General features: G+C 47.5%; 1 protein-coding gene and 1 long non-coding RNA gene across 2 annotated transcripts; one reads left to right on the forward strand and one right to left on the reverse strand.

The window, feature by feature from the left end:
- Window positions 1-1,390: 1,390 nt before the first annotated feature.
- Window positions 1,391-1,917, reverse strand: LOC129057585 (small ribosomal subunit protein uS10-like). Its single transcript, XM_054547776.2, has one exon. The coding sequence runs from the start codon at window positions 1,796-1,798 to the stop codon at window positions 1,439-1,441; it is 360 nt and encodes a 119-aa protein (XP_054403751.1). The 5' UTR covers window positions 1,799-1,917; the 3' UTR covers window positions 1,391-1,438.
- Window positions 1,918-4,194: 2,277 nt separating this feature from the next.
- LOC103889790 (uncharacterized) lies at window positions 4,195-21,556 on the forward strand. Its single transcript, XR_654152.3, has 4 exons — window positions 4,195-4,308; window positions 17,050-17,127; window positions 18,512-18,678; window positions 20,598-21,556. It is a non-coding gene; the product is annotated as an uncharacterized LOC103889790 (long non-coding RNA).

The following is a 21,556-nucleotide window of genomic DNA, read 5'->3' on the forward strand; positions in this document are numbered from 1 at the left end:
GGGACTTGGTGTATCAATGCCTCCATGAAGATGTTCCTCTGGGATCAAAATGTTCCTCTGGGATCCTGGGCACAAAATGTTCCTCTGGGATCAAGGGATGTCTGGCCATCTTGTAATGCCATTATGTGACTCCTTTGATGCCTGATGACCCCATTCTACAGAGTAGCCAGTCACTGGCACTTGTAGCTGAAAAGGATCATTAGAGCTAACTGGCCTGAGTAGAGTGCAGTCTGTACAGCCTGCCAGACACTGCTTTTTTTTTTTTTTTTTTAAGATGGAGTCTCACTCTGATGCCAGGCTGGAGTGCAGGGGCTCGATCTTGGCTCACTGCAACCTCCACCTCCCGGGTTCAAGCGATTCTCCTGCCTCGGCCTCCCAAGTAGCTGGGACTACAGGCACATGCCACAATGCCCAGCTAATTTTTGTATTTTTAGTAGAGATATGGTTTCACCATGTGGCCCAGGATGATCTTGATCTCTTGACCTTGTGATCTGCTCACTCTGCCTCCCAAAGTGCTGCGATTACAGGCATGAGCCACTGTGCCTGGCCTGGACACTGTTCTTAAGCACGCTGGCCTCTGCCAGCTCTTTTCCTCAGTGCAGTGGTCTTTTCCCCGCCTGTACTGCTTCACCCACACCACATGGCTGGGCTCAGGGAGCCCAGTGGGTCCTGGATGTGCTCTCATCCCACTAATGCTCTTCTTATTGTAGCATTTTTCCAATGGCAACATCACTTGCTATTATGGACAGAAGTATTACATATCCTTAGAACAGGCTGTGTGTCCCTACACTGGGAAGGGTGCATGACCTTGGGTAAGACTGTTCCTGTGGGCCAAGGACATTCTTGGAAGAGGTTTCACCTGTGAATCATTAGCAGTCCATACTCTAGCAGCTCATGGAATGACTGCTTAGGTCCTGATGGGAAATTCTGAGAGGTATCCAAAGGTTCACTACACGTTGTAAAGTCATAGATGTGGAGCCCACACTGCCACCATAATTAAGGCTGCGGCAGGTCTTTCCACTACCTTCTGTGAAGCTGCCTGCTGCTAGGAGATGTGGCATGTAGTAAGCAGGAACTCCATAGCCATGGCCCATAGCTTAACATCTTTTATCATGAAAACATGCCCATGGACAAATAATTTGTGTGTAAGACATCATTGCAATTGAATAAGCATTTGTAAATCTATGAATATATGGTGCTGGAGGAAGTGCTGTGGGCGGGACAAGCAAACCCATGAATATGTTTGTGTTAATCCACCTTCATTCTCCACCAACATTTGCCTCTTGCACTGACCAAATAGGTGAGGTAATAGTGGTGTTATGGAAATCAGTAGCCCTGCATCTTTCAAATCTTTATGGAACTAATTTCTGCAATGTCCTCAGGCACAGAATTGTTTTTTTTTTTAACAACTGGTAATCAATTTATTAAAATAGTTGACTTAAGCATCTGCAATGGTGACTTCCACCTCAACTTCTGGCTCAATACTGATGGAAGTAATCTGCTTAACAATCTCGGAAGGACTGTGCAAGCCAATGAGTCGCCTGTGAGTTCTCATCTGGAAATGATCCCACGTCTTAGAATCTTCACCACAAGGAGTTTTTCTTGTAGTGATTCTCAAAGTCTTGGTAGGCATTTGAACTGGTCCTTTCACTTTGAGATTCTTTTCCTTTGCGCCTCTGATCAAATCAGCACACACCTTTTCCAGGGATTTTACGTTGAGGCTTGTTAGGGTGATTCGAATTAGGTGAATTGCCACCTCTGGCTCCACGGGTGTTTTTCCGGTATCCTTAAAAGCCATGGCTGCCGCGCGGCTTCCTGAATGACTTGTTCCTCGGCGAGAGTGAACAGCGGTAAGTCAGGAGCAGGAGAGTGCGGACCAGAAATCCTCAGCACCTACGACCGCGTCTTCCTCCACAGAATTGTTTTTAGGTTATTATCTTGGTTGTAGGTGGCCCTTTCAAGGATTCTAACTGGGCATTCCCACCATGACAGACCACATTCCTCAGGTAAGGACAGCAAGGCTGGCAAAATAGCCACACGGCGTGCCTGGGATCCTACCTGACCCACTGTGAGGTGGACTCTGGCCAAGACCTATCTATCCCCTGATCTCCCTAAGCCTCTCTCCAATTGACCATAGAGATTCCAGGGATTAGGCTCAGATAATACCAGTATCTACACATGTGGCTTCCAGTAAAATGAGCACAGACTGACATTACAGAACCCAAATTCCTGGCCCTTTCTGCTGCTAAATGCCTCTCAGGAAAGATCCTCCCTGAGCCTGCTTACTCATCTGTAAGTTGGAGCCAAAAATGTTCTTTGGATCGTGTGTCATTTGTGCTGATGTGATAAGATTACACATGTCAAGTGCTTTACACATTGCCTAATAAGTACCATTCACCGTTTCTTCTGCAAAGTGTAAAGAGGAAGATACATTATCTATTGCTATTTAGCAGTATTTTAATAACTTGCACTTTTAATTTCATTTATTTCCAAATTTTTTCTTTTTTTTTTTTTCAGTAGAGACAGAGACTCTCTTTGTTGCCCAGGATGGAATGCAGTGTCAATCGTAGCTCACTGAAGGCTTGAACCTCTGGGCTCAAGTGATTTTCCTGCCTCAGCTTTCTGAGTAGCTGAGACTATAGGCATGCACCACCATGCCTTACTATTTCTTTTTTCTTTTCTTTTCTTTTTTTTTTTGAGATGGAGTCTCGCTCTGTCATGCAGGCTGGAGTGCAGTGGCATGACCTCGGCTCACTGCAACCTCCACTTTCTGGGTTCAAGTGATTCTCCTGCCTCAACCTCCCAAGCAGTTGGAACTACAGGTGGGTGTCACCATGCCCAGCTAATTTTTGTATTTTTAGTATATTGGTCAGGCTGGTCTTGAACTCCTGACCTTGTAATCCACCCACCTTGGCCTCCCAAAGTACTGGGATTACAGGGTGAGGCACCGCGCCCAGCCAACTGGCTATTTCTTAAAAAGATTTTGTAGAGATGGGGTCTTGATATGTCGCCTAGGCTCAAATTTTGTCATCTTTTAAATAACAGGATTTGGGGCTGGGTGCAGTGGTTCACACCTGTAATCCTAGCACTTGGGGAGGCCTAGGTGGGCAGATCATGAGGTCAGGAGTTCGAGACCAGCCTGGCCAATATGGTGAAACCCTATCTCTACTAAAAATGCAAAAATTAGCCGGGCATGGTGGCGGGCGCCTGTAATCCCAGCTGCTCAAAAGGCTGAGGTGCGAGGAGAATTGCTTGAACCCGGGAGGCAGAGGTTGCAGTGAGCTGAGATCGTGCCATTGCACTCCAGCCTGGGCGACAGAGCAAGACTCTAACTCAAAAAAGAAAAAACCAAAAAAAAAAATTTAAAAAAAATAAAAAATAAAATAAAACAGGATTTAGGGATAAGAATTTAGGACAAAGTCAATTTTCTATGAATATTCTTACATGTTAAATTTCGGAGGCCCAGACTCAAATGACTTGATTCTTACTTTCAAATAATTGGGCTGTAAGATTTATCTGTTACTTCTTAACATATAATTTGTACACTTGTCTAGGATTTAACTTGGAAAAGATTTTTCAAAACTTGGTACGATTATATAAAATGTGTGCTTATGACCACAGCTGGTAGGCATGTGAGATGGTAAAGCATTTCCGCAGAGCAGAGGTTCATAAAAGCTTTATCATGCATCAGAGCTACCTGGAAGGCTTTTTAAAACACAGATTGCTCAGCTGGGTGCAGTAGGGTGCGCCTGTAGTCCTAGCTACTTGGGAGGCTGAGGCAGAAGGATCTTTTGAGCCCCGGAGTTTGAGGCTACAGCACGCTATGATTGTGCCTGTGAATAGCCACTGTACTCCAGCCTGGGCGGCAAAGCAAGACCCTGTCTCTAAAACAATAACAACAACTAAAACAAAAACCATGCAGATTGCTGGACCCCAACCTAGAGTTTCTGATCCAGTAGTATTGGGGTGGGGCCTGAGAATTTGCATTTCTGACAAGTCCCCAGATGATGTTGATCCTTATTCTCCTGGCCCATAGACCACTTAATTAAAGCCAGCAAAGTAGTCATCAACGTTGACCCAGGATGTAAGCTGAAGATGATGAACAGCCTTGAGGCAGTAAGGGAGGCCTGCCCTTCAACATCAGGAAGCCACGTGAAGGGCTGACTCACCAGGGAAGGGTGGGGTTCCTGAGTGTGAGAAACCAGAATTGAGAGCTGCACCAGCCGTGTGGCCCCAGGTTTCTCAGGGTGAGGAGACGCAGCCCAGGGGAAAGGCACTTGGGACCACACCCCAACTCACCTACCCTGTGTAAGTTTTTTCCATTGCATGTATCAACATCTAACATGTCATATATTTGATTTACCTCATTTATTCTCTGACTCCTTGCCTCCTGTTAGAATGTAGGTTCTCTAGAACAAGGATTTTTATATGTTTTATAGAAGAACAGTACCTGAATCAGAGCAGGTGTTCAAATACTGACTGAATGCATGCCTATATACATATAACTATGTTCATGATATTGTTTCTAGAAGGATCCACAAGAAAATGGCAGCAGACTGTCTCTGCAAGGGAAATGGGGGAACGGGTGGGAGCGACTATAACTTTTTACTGACTCTATAGCCCTTTGAATTTTTCCTTTTTTTTTTTTTTTTTTTTGAGATGGAGTCTTGCTGTGTCACCCAGGCTGGAGTGCACTGGTGCAATCTTGGCTCACCGCAACCTCTGCCTCCTGGGTTCAAGCAATTCTCCTGTCTGAGCCTCCCAAGTAGCTGGGATTACAGGCATACATCACCATGCCCGGCTCATTTTTGTATTTTTAGTAGGGATGGGGGTTTCACCATGTTGGCCAGGCTGGTCTTGAACTCTTGACCTTGTGATCCACCTGCCTCGGCCTCCCAAAGTGCTGGGATTACAGGTGTGAGCCACAGTGCCCGGCCGCATTTTTCCTATGTATCTCATCTAGCTAATCAAAAACAGATCTCTATTGTTGATTAGGAAATATAAATTGGAAGAGAAATAGGTATAATAGGAAAAACCCAAGGGAGCCCCATTTCCCCCCCGCCACATCTGGTGAGATCATTGTGTAGAGCTAAGTGAGAACACCTGAAATATGCTTGAAGAAAAGTTCATCTTTGATGGGGCATTCAGCTCAGTCCCACACAGCCCTACCCCAGCCCCAAACTGGGCCTGGTCCTATCCCAGGACAACCCTAGGGGGGCCCCAGAGTTTCCTCCTAGAAACCAGAAGTTCCCAGCCCTTCCTGCTGCCCACCGCACCCCATGGACACGTGTCCATGTGTCAAGTAATAACAGTTAATAGTGAAGTGGGCTAGAAACACCCTGTGGCTGCCTCAGGAAGGAGAGAATATCTCTAAGTCCGGTGAGCTCAAGGCGGAACGAGAATCCAGGTGTTCAAATGGAAGGCAGAAGGAAATGACGAGAGAAGAGGGGGATTTGTGCTTATCTCAGCAGGAACCTGGGTTGGGTGTGAGGAACTAGGAGAAGCCATGCCCTGGGGAGCCCGGAGGAAGATGCCCAGGCCAGAGCACCAGCTTGGAATTGGGACAGCCAGGCAGGACCCCGAGTAGACATCAGGGGTTAGCGCCTGTTAGAGGAAGTTGAGGAAGAAAAACAATAAAGTTGCCCTCCCAAACAAGACAGAAGCAGTTTCTACCGTAGGTAACCGCTGGCCTAGTTATTTATTCAATATATATTTACTGAGCACATCGTTGTGCTAGGCCCTATGTCAGAAAAGGGATTTTGGGGCCAGGCACGGTGGCTCATGCCTATAATCCCAGCACTTTGGGAGGCTGATATTGGCAGATCGCCTGAGGTCAGGAGTTCAAAACCAGCCTGGCCAACATGGTAAAACCCTGTCTCTAGGAAAAACACAAAAATTAGCTGGGCATGGTGGCTGGTGCCTGTAGTCCCAGCTACTCGGGAGGCTGAGGCAGGAGAATCACTTGAACCCAGGAGGCGGAGGTTGCAGTGAGCTGAAATTGCACCACTACACTCCAGCCTGGGCAACAGAGTGAGATTCTGCCTCAAAAAAAAAAAAAAAAAAAAAAAAGAAAGAAAGGGATTTTGTTTAAATGCAGACTTACAGGACCTGAGACTACCTTCCTAGAGACTGAGTCTTCTTTGGAAGGTGGCAGGGATGCAGCAGCCCACAATCAAGCCATTCCCACCTCACGAATGTGGAGAATCTGAGAGAGGGTGCCTCCTTCCCGTGGGATTTTCTGTAGTCTGACCCCACAGCAGCTTCCGTGCTCACCCAGCAGAGGGCAGCCTGAGCTCAGGCGCCATCTTCCCAGCACCTGCTTAGGAGACAGGACAGATGGGCACCTAGCCCCCTCACTGCCCACTGCAGGGTGGGCATGGTGCCCACTTGCTGGTGGCAGCAGCACCAGAGAAACAGGATGCACCAGGAGGCTGTAAAAAAAGGCTGTTTTTGAGTTCTCCCTAAGCCGTGATGGTGTTGCCTGGCAGATGCTCAGCCCTGGCATGCTGCCACACTCACCCTCTGTAGCATCCCGAGACTAAGGATCATCTCCTTCTCATCCCAGGGCAGCCTGCTCACCCTGCTTCTACTCACTGTTTCTCTGAGGCATAGAATCCTCGGGAGGGACCCCAGAGCTGGAAGGGACTTGGTTGCTGCTAGTGCTAGAGTTGTCATTTCAAATAACTTCAAAGGGCAGGCAGGGAGCCTGAGTTTGTGAAGCTGACTTAGGGTAAGATGGCAGGAAATGGTAGTGGCTATGCCGAACTGGAGAAAAGAGCCTTGTGCAAAGGCACCTAAATGGAATTGTTTTTCTAACTGTGAGTAAGATAAAATGCAGCCACAGGCTGAGTTGGGACATGAGTTGGCTGCCAGTTTCCTCCCTGTCCAGTTCACCCCTTAACCTTCGAGACGGGCAAACGAAGGTCCAGAGAGGGCCCAAGATAGGGCCTGATTCCCTTCTCACCAGAATCCAGTTCTTTAGTGCTGTTTGTTCCTTGGGGGCACAGGGCAAATATAAAGCAGAAAGAGTTGGGGGTGGTGTGGACGTCTAGCTCTGCCTGCCCCATGGATGCTGATCAGTCTTGGATTGCTTCATTTCCTTCCTTGGCCACAGATCTCCTGTTTGGAGAAAGCAGCCTCCTCCAGAATACAGGGCACTCCTTTTCCTCAGAGTGAGTCACAGCCTCCGAGCAGACTTGTGGACAGCTTACTCCGAGACAGAATTCTCCACTCCCACTGCTTTTTCCAATGAATACCTCCAGCGGTGGGCCTCCACTGCCTTGGACCACCGCCCTAGGGCTGCAAACTTTAATTTACTCAGGTTTTTCCCTCCTTAAAATGAGGTCCTACAGAGAAACACCCAGGCGTCTTTTGGCCTTGATTCTTCAGATCTCATTAAAAATATATATATATATACAGATTAGAAGCATAAAGTGCTGTTTTCTCATAAGGTGTGAAGGTTGCAGGAGTGTGGCCGGTACTTGTGGTGGCTCTGCAAGCACCAAGAGTGGTTCTTCAGAAATCCAAGCTTGTACCTGCATTACCTCCATCTCCAGGAGAATCAGCAGGCCATGCTGAGCTTGGCGGGGATGCTTCACTAGGGCAGGAAACCTGAACCTCAGTCTCCTGGGTAGCAGGAACTGGGTTGTGGCCCCATTACCAATCATAGAGACACCTTTGGGACCTGGGGTAAGTATTTATGATACAGCTAGTCATGTGAAGAATGAGGGGAGGATTAGGACACAACTAAGGCCACTGTCACAGAGCTCCTGCCCGCCTAGCACCTCCCAACCTCCCAACCAACATGTGCAAAAGATGGCCAGAGTCCTGAAAAACTGGTCTCGAAAGGACATTGTCTCAAGTATACCTTTGAGAGGAGGAAACAGAACATTTACCTTTTTTTTTTTTTTTTTTTTTGAGACAGAGTCTCGCTCTGTTACCCAGGCTGGAGTGCCGTGGTGTGATCTCAGCTCCCTTCAAGCTCTGCCTCCCGGGTTCACGCCATTCTCCTGACTCAGCCTCCCGAGTAGCTGGGACTATAGGTGCCCGCCACCACGCCCGGCTAATTTTTTGTATTTTTAGTGGAGATGGGGTTTCACTGTGTTAGCCAGGATGGTCTTGATCTCCTGACCTCGTGATCCACCTGCCTCGGCCTCCCAAAGTGCTGGGATTACAGGCGTGAGCCACCACGCCCGGCCACATTTACCTATTTGTTCAAGGAAAAAGAAACAGAAAAAGAAAAAAACAGAGATGGATGAGATTAGTTACCTGCAGGGCATGGTAGGAACAGGATGGAAATAAAGGGAATGAGGGGGAATGAGACTCCTAGGAATATCTCTTTTTGTTTATTTTATTTTATTTTTAGCAGAGATGTGGGTTCCTTATGTTGCCCAGCTGGTCTTGAACTCCTGGGCTCAAGCTGTCCTCCTGCCTCCATCTCCCAAAGTGCTGGGATTACAGGTGTGAACTACCACACCCGGTCCTCTTTTTGTTCTGACCTGACTTTTAAAATCATTTTAATATTTCACATCTCAAAAATAAATACAAATAAAACTCACAAGGACAGGGAAAACGCTAAAGTTGAACACAAGCAGAAACAAGCAAATAAAATGTACCCTTTGACTTCTATCTTACCATTTTGTAGTAAAAATAATTAATCCCAGTAACATGTTAAACATTTTCTAGTTTAACCCTTGCAGCATCCCTAAATGGTAGGTACGATGACTAGTCTAGTTTTACAAAAGGGGAATTGCCCTTTAGGAAGGAGGCAAAGGAAGCTCCCAAGCTCCCAGGGACTTGAACTCAGGTTTTGCACCAGATTTATATTAGATCTCAATTCTGAAATCCTATTATATCCTCAGCTCTGAGCCAGGCACAGAAGGATGATTTAGTGTCTCTGAGTTCCAAGAATTTACAACACTTAACATCTCAGGGACAAACATTTAACATCCTGAGGTTATACATAAGGGAATGAATAATTCCTTTATCATTTATAAAGATTTAAAGACCAGGCCGGGCATAGTGGCTCACGCCTGTAATTCCAGCATTTTGGGAGGCCGAGGTGGGTGGATCACAAGGTCAGGAGTTCAAGACCAGTCTGGCCAACATGGTGAACCGCTGTTTCTACTAAAAATACAAAAAATGAGCTGGGCATGATGGTGGGTGCCTGTAATCCCAGCTACTCGGGAGGCTGAGGCAGGAGAATCTCTTGAACCCAGGTGGCGGAAGTTGCAGTGAGCCAAGATCGCACCACTGCACTCCAGCCCTGGTAACAGCGCAAGACTCTGTCTCAAAAACAAAACAAAACAAAAAGATTTAAAGACCAAAAAGATTTTAGGAATTCTGGGCACTCTGTGTGGGCTGCTTTCCTGGAGGATATAGGATTTTAGGTAGGTATAGAAAAGCAGCCAGAGAACTCCAGAGAGCAGAAGACACTTGGAGCAAAGGGTTAAAAGGAGCTTGGTGTGTTAAGAGCAAAGGAGACCAGCTTCTGCATAGGAATGAACGACACAGAAGGACGTCCATCACGCTGCTGGATGACTCTTAATATAAGAGTTCCAAGTCAAGACGAACATCATGGAAGGAAGATGTCCACAATGAGGCTGGGGTGAGGTTGGTAAATTCCAGTCCCTAACTTTAGCCCTTAGACAGCTACATTTAGATATTGGATATTTGCCGCCCCTTTCAATTACTGGGCTCCAAGAGATTACCTAGGAGGAAGCAGACTCTATATTCTGGATCTGCGACTAAAAAATGTTTTTGCACAAAACGTTTGCTCCTTTGGTTGTTTTTGCTTTTCTCTTTTGTCTCTACTTTCTAAGCCACTCCCTGTTTGCTGAGCTGAAAAGCAAGTTCTCAGCCCTGCTGTCTCTTTCTAAAGCCAGCTTGCCTGTAGCCCCCCCAGGGGTGAGGAGAGGTGTTAGAAGAAAACACTTCTCCCCTTCTGGGTCCCTTCTGCAGCTGGAGTTGGTGAACAGTGGGGATAATGAGAAGAAATAGGAAAGCAAAAAGGCTTTGTGGGAAAGGAAGGTGGCCACATACCAACGCTGGGTCTAGCTGGAGGGCAAGGAGGAAACATGAACAAAATGAAAAGATGGAGAATTCCTATCAGACCACTGCTTCACCGTATCCTAAGTTTTAATCAGGATGAATGTTCAGATAAACCCGAAAAATCCTTGAAACGAGGACAAATGCAACATTTGGCCCTCAAGTCGCTGCCTCCCATTGTTATCCCCTTTTGAAACAACAAAAAATATCCCACATGTCTGACCTGCCTGGCCAACATGGTGAAACCCTGTCTCTACTAAAAGTACAAAAATTAGCCAGGTATGGTGGCAGGTGCCTGTAATCCCAGCTACTCGGGAGAGGCTGAGGCAGGAGAATCGCTTGAATTCGGAAGGCGGAGGTTGCAGTGAGCTGAGATCGTGCCACTGTGTGTGTGTGTGTGTATGTGTGTATGTGTGTGTGTGTGTATATATATACACACACACATATATATCTCCCACAGGATAAAGTCAATATCTGGTCCGCTTTGACCGTTTCCTCCCTGTCATCATTGCCCCTGTGTCCCTCCTGTCACCTCTGCCCAAGCCTTGTCCAGCAGCCCCTTGCCCTGGATTCCCACACCAGCCTACAGCTGTCCATCCACGCCCCCATCCCCTCCGAGAACACGCTTCCTCCTGCAGCCCGCTTCAGGACCAGCCCACACACCACCTCCTCCAGGGGCACTGGGGTCCCTGGAAGGTGGTGGCTCCTCCTCCCAACTCCAGGCACTCTGACGCCACTTTGTCAGTGTGGTTTTCACATCCTGTCCTAGTGGTATGTTTGTCTTTTCGCCCCCAGATTCACAGCTTCCTAAGTGAAGGAGCCAAGTCTTGCTCTTTTCTTTACCCTAGAACAAGATACAGTTTCTGATCATACTTAATATTTGATGAACGGATGTTTTCCTTTAAACGTTTAAAGTTTAACTTTTAAAATCTCAGTAAGAAATACAGCTGGCATTACCACCCAGACTCATACACACACATCACTGAATCAAAAGTTTCATGAAATAATACTTACTCTGTTGGATGCACTCTGATATTTTCTTTAATTTCATTTTTTTTTTAAAAAAGTGCTTGTGGGGACTTGTAGGCGGAAGGCCATGGTCCTAAAGTGTACGGAGAAGCTGTCATTGCTAAAGTGAGAGAAGCTTTGCTTCCAAGCTAGGATCGGGTTAGGATTAAACTATAAACAAATGAGGGCTTCTGTTTGCTCTGATCTGCAGACTGAGAGAGTCTGGCCTCATTAAGAAGTAGAAGCCAAGGCGGGGCTTACTGACAATGATGATGGACTTCAAGCTCCTAGGGCCTGCTCTTTGCAGCTTTCCTGTTCGGTGCCTTATATCTTTCCTTCACTCCTTTAACACACCCGTCCCTACCCCACAAAGATTCCCCAGACTCTGCCTGGTACCCCAGTGATATTGTGTGCACAGCTCTTTGATGGCTCTTGTCACACTGTACTGTAATGCAAATCTTTTTTAGGTGGCTAGCTCTTCAACTGAGCTGCTGGAGGGAGCCCGGCCAGGGAAATGCTGGCCAAAAAGAGTGTGTGAATGGGAGAAAAGGAACTGTTGCATCTTGGGGTCTAGAGGTGCCCATCTCTTCCCTGTTGTTGCCTGGGCAGGGGGTCACCACTGGCTCTGGAGTCACAGCAGGGAGAGGCAGGCCAGGGCACACTGCGGTGGAGCAGAAGGGCAGGGAGCAGTGATGTAATTCAATTACAGAACTCGGTTATCCCTTCACTTTGTATAGAAACATCACCACTTAATAAATTTTTTTGTTTGTTTGTTTGACACAGAGTCTCACTCTGTCACCCAGGCTGGAGTGCAGTGGCATGATCTCAGCTAGCTGCAGCCTCTGCCTCCCGGGTTCAAGCGATTCTCCTGCCTCAGCTGGAGAGTCCTACTCTCCTGAGTAGCTGGGACTACAGAGGTGCACCACCACGCCCAGCTAATTTTTGTATTTTTAGTAAAGATGGGGTTTTACCATGTTGGCCAGGATGGTCTCAATTTCCTGACCTCGTGATTCGCCCACCTCAGCCTCCCAAAGTGCTGGGATTACAGGCATGAGCCACCGCGCCTGGCCACCACTTAAGAAATTAATAGTCCCAGCTACTTAGGAGGCTGACGCAGGAGAATCGCTTGAATCTAGGAGGCAGAGGTTGCAGCGAGCCAAGATCACACCACTGCACTCCAGCCTGGGTGACAGAGCAAGACTCTGTCTCAAAAAAAAAAAAAAAAAAAAAAAGAAAGAAATTAAGAAAATAGGCTGAAGGTGGTGGCGAGTGCCTGTAATCACAGCTACTAGGGAGGCTGAGGCATGAGAATTGCTTGAACCCAGGAGGCGGGGGTTGCAGTAAGCTGAGATCACGCCATTGCACTCCAGCTTGGGTGACAGAGCGAGGATCCAACTCAAAAAAATAAATAAATAAATAAGCCGGGCATGGTTGCACATGCCCGCAGTCCCAGCTGCTTGGGAGGCTGAGGCAGGAGAATCACTTGAACCTGGAAGGAGGAGGTTGTAGTGAGCAGAGACAGCGCCACTACACTCCAGCCTGGGTGACAGAGCGAGAGTGTCTCAAAAAAAAAAAAAAAAAAGAAGAAGAAACAAAACAAAACCAAAAAAAATGCATGACTGTTCCTCTTAATTATTTACCTAGCTCTGTTTTGTTACATATTGTAGTTGTAACCCACGAGCAATAGATAAAATGTCACTAGATAAAATGTTTGTGGCCAGGCACAGTGGCTCACTCCTGTAATCCCAGCACTTTGGGAGGCCGAGGCAGGCGGATCACCTGAGGTCAGGAGTTCAAGACCAGCCTGGACAACATGGTGAAACCCCTGTCTCTACTAAAAATACAAAAAATTAGCCGGGTGTGGTGGCACGCACCTGTAATCCCAGCTACTCGGGGGGGCTGAGGCAGGAGAATCGCTTGAACCTGGGAGGTGGAGGCTGCAGTGAGCTGAGATCGTGCCATTGCACTCCAGCCTGGGCAACAAGAGTAAAACACCGTCTAAAAAAAAAAAAAAGGTAAAAAAAAAGTCTCCCTCAAATTCGTGTTGATACCTAATTCCCAATGTGATAACATTTGGAGGTGCGGCCTTTGGGAGGTGATGCAGTCATGAGGGTGGAAACCTCATGAATGGGATTAGTGCCCTTATAAAAGAGACCACCAGAGAGCTTCCTCTCCTCTTCCTTCATTTGAGGACACAGTGAGAAGCCAGCTGTCTATGAACCAGAAAGCGGGCCTTCATCACACATTGATTCTGCTGGCGTTTTGATCTTGGACTTCCCAGCCTCCCTGTGAGAAATGAATTTATGTTGCTTACAGGCCGCCTGGTCTATAGTCCTCTGTTACAGCAGAGGACTTCCACCCCTGGAATGAATGAACCAAGACACCCATGTACACATTTACAAACAAAAAAAGTACAGCCTAGCCCACATTCTCAGGAGCTTACAATTTTCCTTTAAGTAAAGTTACGTGGGAAGACCCTGAACTGTGGAGCAAAAAGGGCCTGCGTTGAGACTAGCTCTTCTGTTTGTTGTGCTGTGGTCTTGAGAAGCACCTGAACTCTTCTGGCCCCTTTCTCCTCATCTGTGGAATTAGGGTAACCATGCGATTCCCCAGGCTTGCTGCCAGGAGGAGAATGAGGGGATAGACTTGGGAGCAGCTCACATTCCTGAAGAAGTTAACTTTCTAAGGTAGCCACGTGAGGCCACTTGCCTCAGTGCACAGGAGGTGGTGGTGACAAACCGGACTGGGCAGAATACATCTTTCCCGTGGTGAAACAGAGGAAAATAAAGCTGGACAGACAGTGAAGGGCCCTGTCATGGAAAGCTCCAGCCAGACAGAACGGTCTGGAGTTTGTCTTGCAGGCAGTGGCAGTGGGGAAAGGCTTTGTGAAACTTACGGTTCAGCAACTGAGTCTCGCCGCCTGTGTAGCTTGGGTGGGGTGGAGTGAGACTGGAGGCTGGGAAGCACCTGAGAGGTGTCAAGGGCTGCTGCGTGGACTTAGCCTGGGGCAGTGGGAGGGGTAGGGGTGGAAGGCAGGCCACAGGAGTGAAAATAGGGCTCCGGTTTCCAGGGCGTTGTTTCCCCCTGCATCTTGCTCTCTGCCTTTCCTCCTCTTGTCCTTCTGTCTCCACCCCTATCCCCATCTCCCAAATGCTTCAGAGCATAAAGGTGCTGCCCAGCCAAAATCACCCCCACAAACTCCAGGTAAACTTGGTCTGGGCAGCTTTGAGTGGGTCATGAGTGGAGGAAGGGCAGGCCCACTCTTTCCTTAGTATATGAGTGAGAAAAGCGACTGCTGGTTAGATCTCACAGGAAGCCAGAGCCTTGTGGCAGCACCTGACTTCAGGTGCAGCACAGCCCACGGAGTGAGAAGCTGACACCTCTGGGCCTGCTGAGGCAGGCTGCTCCTTCTACACCAGGCCAGGGAAATCAGGTCACCCGCCCCAACAGTCTGCCAGATGCTGGGGACTGACTGCTGCCTCTGGGGCATCCACCACAAAGGATTCATGAACTCACTGACAGGGCCAGGCACCTGGCTAAGGATCTCAAACTGGTGCGGCCCACGGGTCCATTCAATCTATAGATGGGTTTTGTGCAGCCAACACCGTCCTTCTTGTCTACCTGTTGTATATGCATTCTGGCCTTGCCCCTGAGTTTATGAATTTACCAACCCCATCTTAGCAGGGCATGAAGAAATGCAAAGGTGCTCCAGGAGCTTCTGATTTTGCTGGGAAAACAAAACAAGTATACAGGCAAAGAGGGAGGACAATGGCAGACCCAATGCATAGGGCAGGCATCTGCATTTCTGAGTTGAATTTAGAGAAGAGATCTTCTCCTACAGATGATAAAGGGGTGCACAGAGGTAAGGTGCACACGGCCTGGGGGAAGTCAGCCCTGGGATGAGCATGGGAGAGGGAGGTTCCCCAGTGGGGAAGGACATGAGGGTGTGGACTGGACAAACTCTGCATGGCTGGGCCCCATTCCACAAACAGAGGGCCCCGAGAGGTGTCTGCATAAGGGAGTGATGATGAAGGCACATGGGGAGAGTATACAGGACTGGGCCACCCAGGAATCAATAATCTGGAAAAGGTGGCAGAGTGGGGAGCTCTGATTTGGGAGAGGCACTGCTTTGGGAGAAATCTCAGAGGATGTAAAGACTGATGCCGTGTGGAAGTTGGATTCAAAGGACACCAGGCTTGAAGCTTCAGAGTATGTAAGAGAGGTGCAGCTCTGGTTATTGAAGCAGGGGAATCATGAGAGGGAGGTTGCTCAGGGTGGGAGGTGAGAAGCTGAGACATTTTGGTTTAAATGTTATATTTAACAGAAGAGATATGCAGCCCGCATTGAGAGCTATGGGGCAGGACATGGAGGCTTCGTGGAAAAGTGCATGTGAAGGTGGTGATTTAGGGCAGGGATGGATTCGGTGAAACCCCTGAAAAAAATGTGGAGGGACAGATACTGGGGATAAGGAAAAATGAAATTGTTGTGGAACTAGAGAGGTGGGGTGTACACAGGTGTCAGGGGAGAAGACAGTCCTAGGGAAGTGCTCTATTAGCATTATTAATTGCAGAGGTTTCAGAAAGAGTGCTGAGAAGAGGCTGGGGCGTCTGAAGCTAAGGGGCAATAAGAGTTTCAGCAGGGGTGCGGAAATGGGCAATACCTTTCAGGGTAGAGGAGAGCAGGTGGAGGGGAAGGAAGGTGGACTGGTAGAGACTGCTATCTCAGGGAGCAGGCAGTGGAAGTGATGGGTAGGAACAAGAAGGAAGGCATAGATGTTTGGAGGCAAAAGGGAAGGAGACAGTGAGAAGGAAGTACTGAATTCGCTGAGGACAAAGGAGAAAATGAGACAGAAAGAGGCAGACGAGGTGAACGGGGTAGATGGAGATGCTAAGCTTGGATTTCACAACAGGCTGCATCCCCTATTCCTCCATTGTGTGCCAGGCCTGCCAGCCTGCACCTGGCCCCAGTACCCCTGGCCTTGGTCTTTATTCTTGTGGTTAGGCAGCATGGAAGTCAGGCAACTGGATGGACCAGGCACTCTCTGGGAATGGCCAAGGGTGTTCAAAGCTCAGGGCTGGGACCCAGAGCACCAGCAATTATTCCTTTTCCCGTTTGCTACTGCTTCTTCTCTTCTTCCTTCATCATAGGGCCCATCAGAGCTGGTGGCTAGAAATCATCCAGAGGGCTGTAAACATTAGTGAGGCACTGAGTGGTCCCTGTTTCGGCCCAGGCATAAGCAGACAGACGGGAAGTGAAAGTGGGTAACCACTGAAAGGTGAGGGCGAGGGCTGGTTTCATCATCAGCGCCGCTGGCAACAAGAGCTATTATGAGCCAGCCTTTGCCGAGACAGTAAGTAACTACAGATTTAAAATTCCTAGCAGCAAAGCTGTGTCTCTTCAGGGTTTGGTTTGGTTACCCACGCTGATCCCATAACAACCACCATGCCAATGGCAGGGAACATCAACAAGCAAGGAGGTGACCATGAGGATGACCTCACCACAAAACCAACCATACACCCCACACCCCTGGAGAAGGAGGCACCCACCAGCTGGGCCCTGTGGGGCTGTTCCAGAAAGTGCAGGTTGGGAGGAGGATGGAGTAAGGAAAGAGGCCAGGGTCTAAATGGAAAGGACCAGTGAAAGGGAGAGACAGGCTTGTTAATAAATGACCACTACAGAGTTGGAAAGAGAAGGCAAAGAAAACGCCTCACTGCTGAGGATCAGCGTCCAAAGATTTCATTCTACTGAGAGTTAAAGAGATGCCAAAGCTGGGATTAATGTTGGTAAAGGAGATATGGATGGGCCACGACACCACCAGCCATGTGTAATCAGAAGGGGATCAAAAAACATCCCCAGCCTTGAAACTGGCATTTTCTCTTATGTGCTGGGTGGACATTTGGCAATATCATATAAAATGAAAATATTTGCATAGCCCATGACCCAGAGAGTCCACTTGCATAAGGACATGCTTTATAATGGTCTACTCCACTGCAGGTAATAAAAGAAGGCATGCAAGAAGATCTATATGCAGTGACGTGCAAAGGTATCAAGAACAAGTTGCGAAACCCCATGGTATGATTTCATCTGATTAAAAGAAAAAAGGCATATACTATATATTATAGTAAAAATACCTATATGTGTGTGTATATTACAAGTAATGATTAAAAGTAGTTATGTCGGGGGGTTAGACTAGAAAGTTGAGATTCTAAGGAGGAGCACTTTTCACTTGATATTCTTCTCTATGGTATAGTTTTTACATGAGCTTTTTATTTTATTTATTTATTTTTTTTAGACGGAGTCTCATTTTGTCTCCCAGGCTGGAGTGCAATGATGTGATCTCGGCTCACTGCAACTTCCATTTCCCAGGTTCAAGAGATTTTCATGCCTCAGCTTCCTGAGTAGTTGGGATTACAGGCATGCTCGGCTAATTTTTTTTTTTTTGATAGTGAGTTTCGCTCTTGTTACCCAGGCTAGAGTGCAATGGTGTGGTCTTGGCTCAATGCAACCTCTGCCTCCCGAGTTCAAGCAATTCTCCTGCCTCAGACTCCCTGAGTAGCTGAGATTACAGGCATGCTCCACCATGTCTGGCTAATTTTTCGTATTTTAAGTAGAGACAAGGCTTCTCCATGTTGGCCAGACTGGTCTTGAATTGCTGACCTCAGGTGATCCACTCGCCTCGGCCTCCCAAAGTGCTGGGATTACAGGCATGAGCCACTGCACCCAGCGAGCATGTATTATTTTTATAATAATTTTTAAAAATCTTGAGCTCCTCTTGCCCTAAACTATTTCCCCTATTAGTCTGATTGTTTCGGTGCCCATATATTGTGAAATAATCAGAATACAAGTCTGATAAATGTGAATTCTAGTGGGGACAATGGAATAAGGTATTTGCAATTGAAGTCACTGCATGAAGTACTCTCTCCCTTGTCCCTTTCTCTCCCTTCTCTGGCCTGAATATCCCATCCCTATCCCCATACCTGTAAGTCACTCCTCTGGCTTAAATGGGGAGTTAACACAGGGTGGTGGGAGGTATAGTAGACTTGGAGTCTCTCATGCATTGCCTGCCAGGGACCCCCATTGCAGGACTCCAGGCCCTACTCTAAAACTTGCTACTTGCCCGACTGCAGGCTCTCAGACCCTCATTTCCGTGTGATAGAGTAAAAAAAATACTTGCTCTGCCTACATCACACAGATGTGAAGATAAAATGAAACAATGCCTTTGAAGGTATCTGGAAACAGGAGAATGAGTCCTATATATATAGATACATACACACACACACACATATATATATATATACATATATATATAGTTTTTACAAATCAGCACTAACATTTGATTTTATAACCATCATTAAAAAGGGAGAGGTAAATGGGTGGAGAGGGAGGAGTGAAAAAACAAAACAAAAGGTAGAGGCAGTATTCAAGGTCACAGTTAAAAATTTCATATTCCCTCCAGGTGGTAGGTGCTGAATGGTTGAATAAACGAACAGTCCTAAAATGGATATATTTTGGGGCAACAGTAAGTTGCCCCCAGGAAGAAAATCACTTTTGGAAAATAAAACTGGCAAGAATCTGTGCTAAATGGATGAGACCAGCCACAGAAGCACTTCATCCTAAAAGATGGTAAAGGTGGTAAATTAGGCCGGGTGCAGTGGGTTATGGCTGCAAACTCAGCACTTTGGGAGGCCTAGGTGGGTGGATTGCTTGAGCCCTGGAGTTCGAGACCAGCCTGGGCAACATGGTGAAACCCAGTCTCTACAAAAAATACAAAAATTAGCCATTCGTGGTGGGATGCAACTGTAGTACCAGGTATTGGGGAGGCTGAGGAAGGAGGATCACCTGAACCTGGGAGGTCAAGGCTGCAGCGAGCTGAGATTGCACCACTGTAATCCAGCCTGGGCAACAGAGTGAGGCCTTGTGACAAAAAAACAAAACAAAACAACAAAAAAAACCCAACCAACTTGGGTTGGGCAGGGTGGCTCACGCCTGTAATCTGAACACCTTGGGAGGCCGAGGCAGTGGATCACTTGAGGTCAGGAGTTTGAGACCAGCCTGGACAACATGGTGAAACCCTGTCTCTACTAAAATTACAAAAATTAGCCGGGCATGATGGCAGGAGCCTGTAGTCTCAGCTACTCAGGAGGCTGAGGTGGCAGAACTGCTTGAACCCAGGAGGCAGACGTTGCATTGAGCTGAGATTGTGCCACTGCATTCCAGCCTGGATGATGGAGCAAGACTCCATCTCAAAAAAAATAAATAAATAAAAACAAAATAACAAAACTGGGGGATACCCAAACCCAATTAATATTCAAATAAATGCTTGTTAAATGCCAGGGATAGTGCTATGCATTTTACTTATTTAAGTCTCATAACAACCCTATTATTTCCACTTTACAGAGGAATGGGAGGCACAGAGAAGTTAAGCAATTTGCCCAACCTCATAGCATGTAAATGGTAGACAAGACTCTAATTTCTAATAGTCTGGCCCCAGGTCCCATGTGCTAAACTATCCCTTACCTAGAACAGTAGGAACGGTTGCTCAGAAAAACAGGACTTAAAATAGAAAAAAGTCGTGTTTTTTGAACATCTGACTGAAACGGAATGTGTTAACATATTGTTTCTAAACTTACCAGGTAACAAGAGTCATTCTTGTGATTGCTTCCCAAACTGCAGCATGCTTATGAATCATATGGGGATCTTGTTAGAACGCAGATTCTCATTCAGCAGGTCTAGGGTGGAGTGAAGGCTCTAGGCAGAGGGCAAGAGGGTCCCATCATTGGAGATAGACTTCCCCACTGAAAATGAAGAAACTGGGTTCTGCTCAGAATCTCAGTCTCCCATGAGGCAGTTCCCAATAGCAGAAGCCTCTCTTTGAGTGCCCCAAACACCTGAATTTCTGGACCAGGAAAGCCGAGGTGCAGCCCCAGGCCCTACTCTCTCCCTGAAAACTCAGCTTTTTGTGCCCAGTAAGCTCTGTGGGGGTCTTGTTGGGGAGCTTTCTCTTGCTGAAGGGATCAGACAAGTGAGGGGCACTGACCTTGGAAGAGGAATGCTGGGGAGCAGGAGGCTCGGCAGTGGTGGAGTGGACTGTGCAGTGAGTGGCCTGGCACAGTCTCCTGTGCTCTGGTCTGCAGAGAAAGCAAATGATAAATAAGGATGTACTGGAAGACGAGGTGTGTGGTTCATGTACAGAAGTGGCAGATCTGTTGGGGGAGGGGAGAGATTGACTTTGCCTCCTTGGCTGCTGTATTCACAGCCAGTCCTCAGTGTGAAACTCAATGCAAGAAGGAGTTTGTGCCCCATAAAGGCATAGGCTGGTCAATCTTGTTTATCCACTAGATCCGTAGCAGGCTATTTGTTGACTGAACAGACGAATGAATGAAAGGCTAGGGAAGCCATACAAAGCCAGATGCTGTTACCCTCCACCTCCTCCTGGGATGACTGTGGGGATGACTCACGTCCTGCTGCCCCCTCACTTTCTCAGCCTAAAACCACACATCCTGGACTGTGCAGGTAGCGAGCTGACCCTTCCTTTTCTGCAGCAGGATCTTCATTACACACAGTTCCTGAGTTTCCAGCAAGTTGCCTTTCTTCCCTGTTTAAGAGCTGAGGAAACTGGGCCTTGGGGAAAACGAGAAGTCCCAGTTTAAGTCACCAGAGACGTCTTCCTAAAGAAGTATTCAGGATGCTGTGCTATCCAGAAGCTGGCTCCAGAGACACCTGGATCATTTCAAGCTCCAAGAACTGTGCTTCTGTTCCCTCTGTCTGGCTCCTATGCCATATCACGCCCACATGTGTGAACTCAAAGCCAAAGGGAAGAGACCAGGCCATGTGCAGCCAGGACAGAGGCATGTAAAATCTAGAGAGGGTGGACCGACCTCCCATACTCCTGTGTTGGCGGAGAAATAGACCCACCAGTTTGTCTGGCACAACCAAAACTTAGCTTTCTTGCCATGAGATGCTGGCCTGAGACCAGTCACAACCAGTCTCAACCAGTCTCCATATCAGGGCTTGGCTGTCTGGGTGCTTGAAAGCACCCTTCCCCCACCCGGACCCCAAGCATCCCTTGGACCCTGCCAGGACAGAGCCACAGATGCCGGGGGAAATGGGAAATGTCTGGAGACAGAGGGCAGCCACATTCAAAGCCAGTGGGAAAGTGGTGGTGGTGACATGTGGCCCTTGCTTGAAACATTTTGAATTTATTTCCTGTAGGAATTGACTACAGGTGGATTTTGTCTTGCAGGCTAGGTTTCCTTTCTTGAGAAATCTCAAGAGAACAGAGTTTTCAGTAACTCTAAGACATGGTTAGGCCACTGCAACAACTTTATTTCTGGAGAGATAATGTGCTCTGGCTTCCTGCCTCTTCCTACTCTGGGGAAACTGGGGCCAATCTTGAAGACTGATCTCCTAGAAATGTCCTTTTTTATTCCAACAGGGTTTGACGCAGTTCAAAATACAAGCTGTAAAAGTAACAGAGTTAATAAAAATGAGGGGGACAGAA

The sequence above is a fragment of the Pongo abelii genome, chromosome 12 (genome assembly GCF_028885655.2).
Source record: "Pongo abelii isolate AG06213 chromosome 12, NHGRI_mPonAbe1-v2.0_pri, whole genome shotgun sequence".
NCBI lineage: Eukaryota > Metazoa > Chordata > Mammalia > Primates > Hominidae > Pongo > Pongo abelii.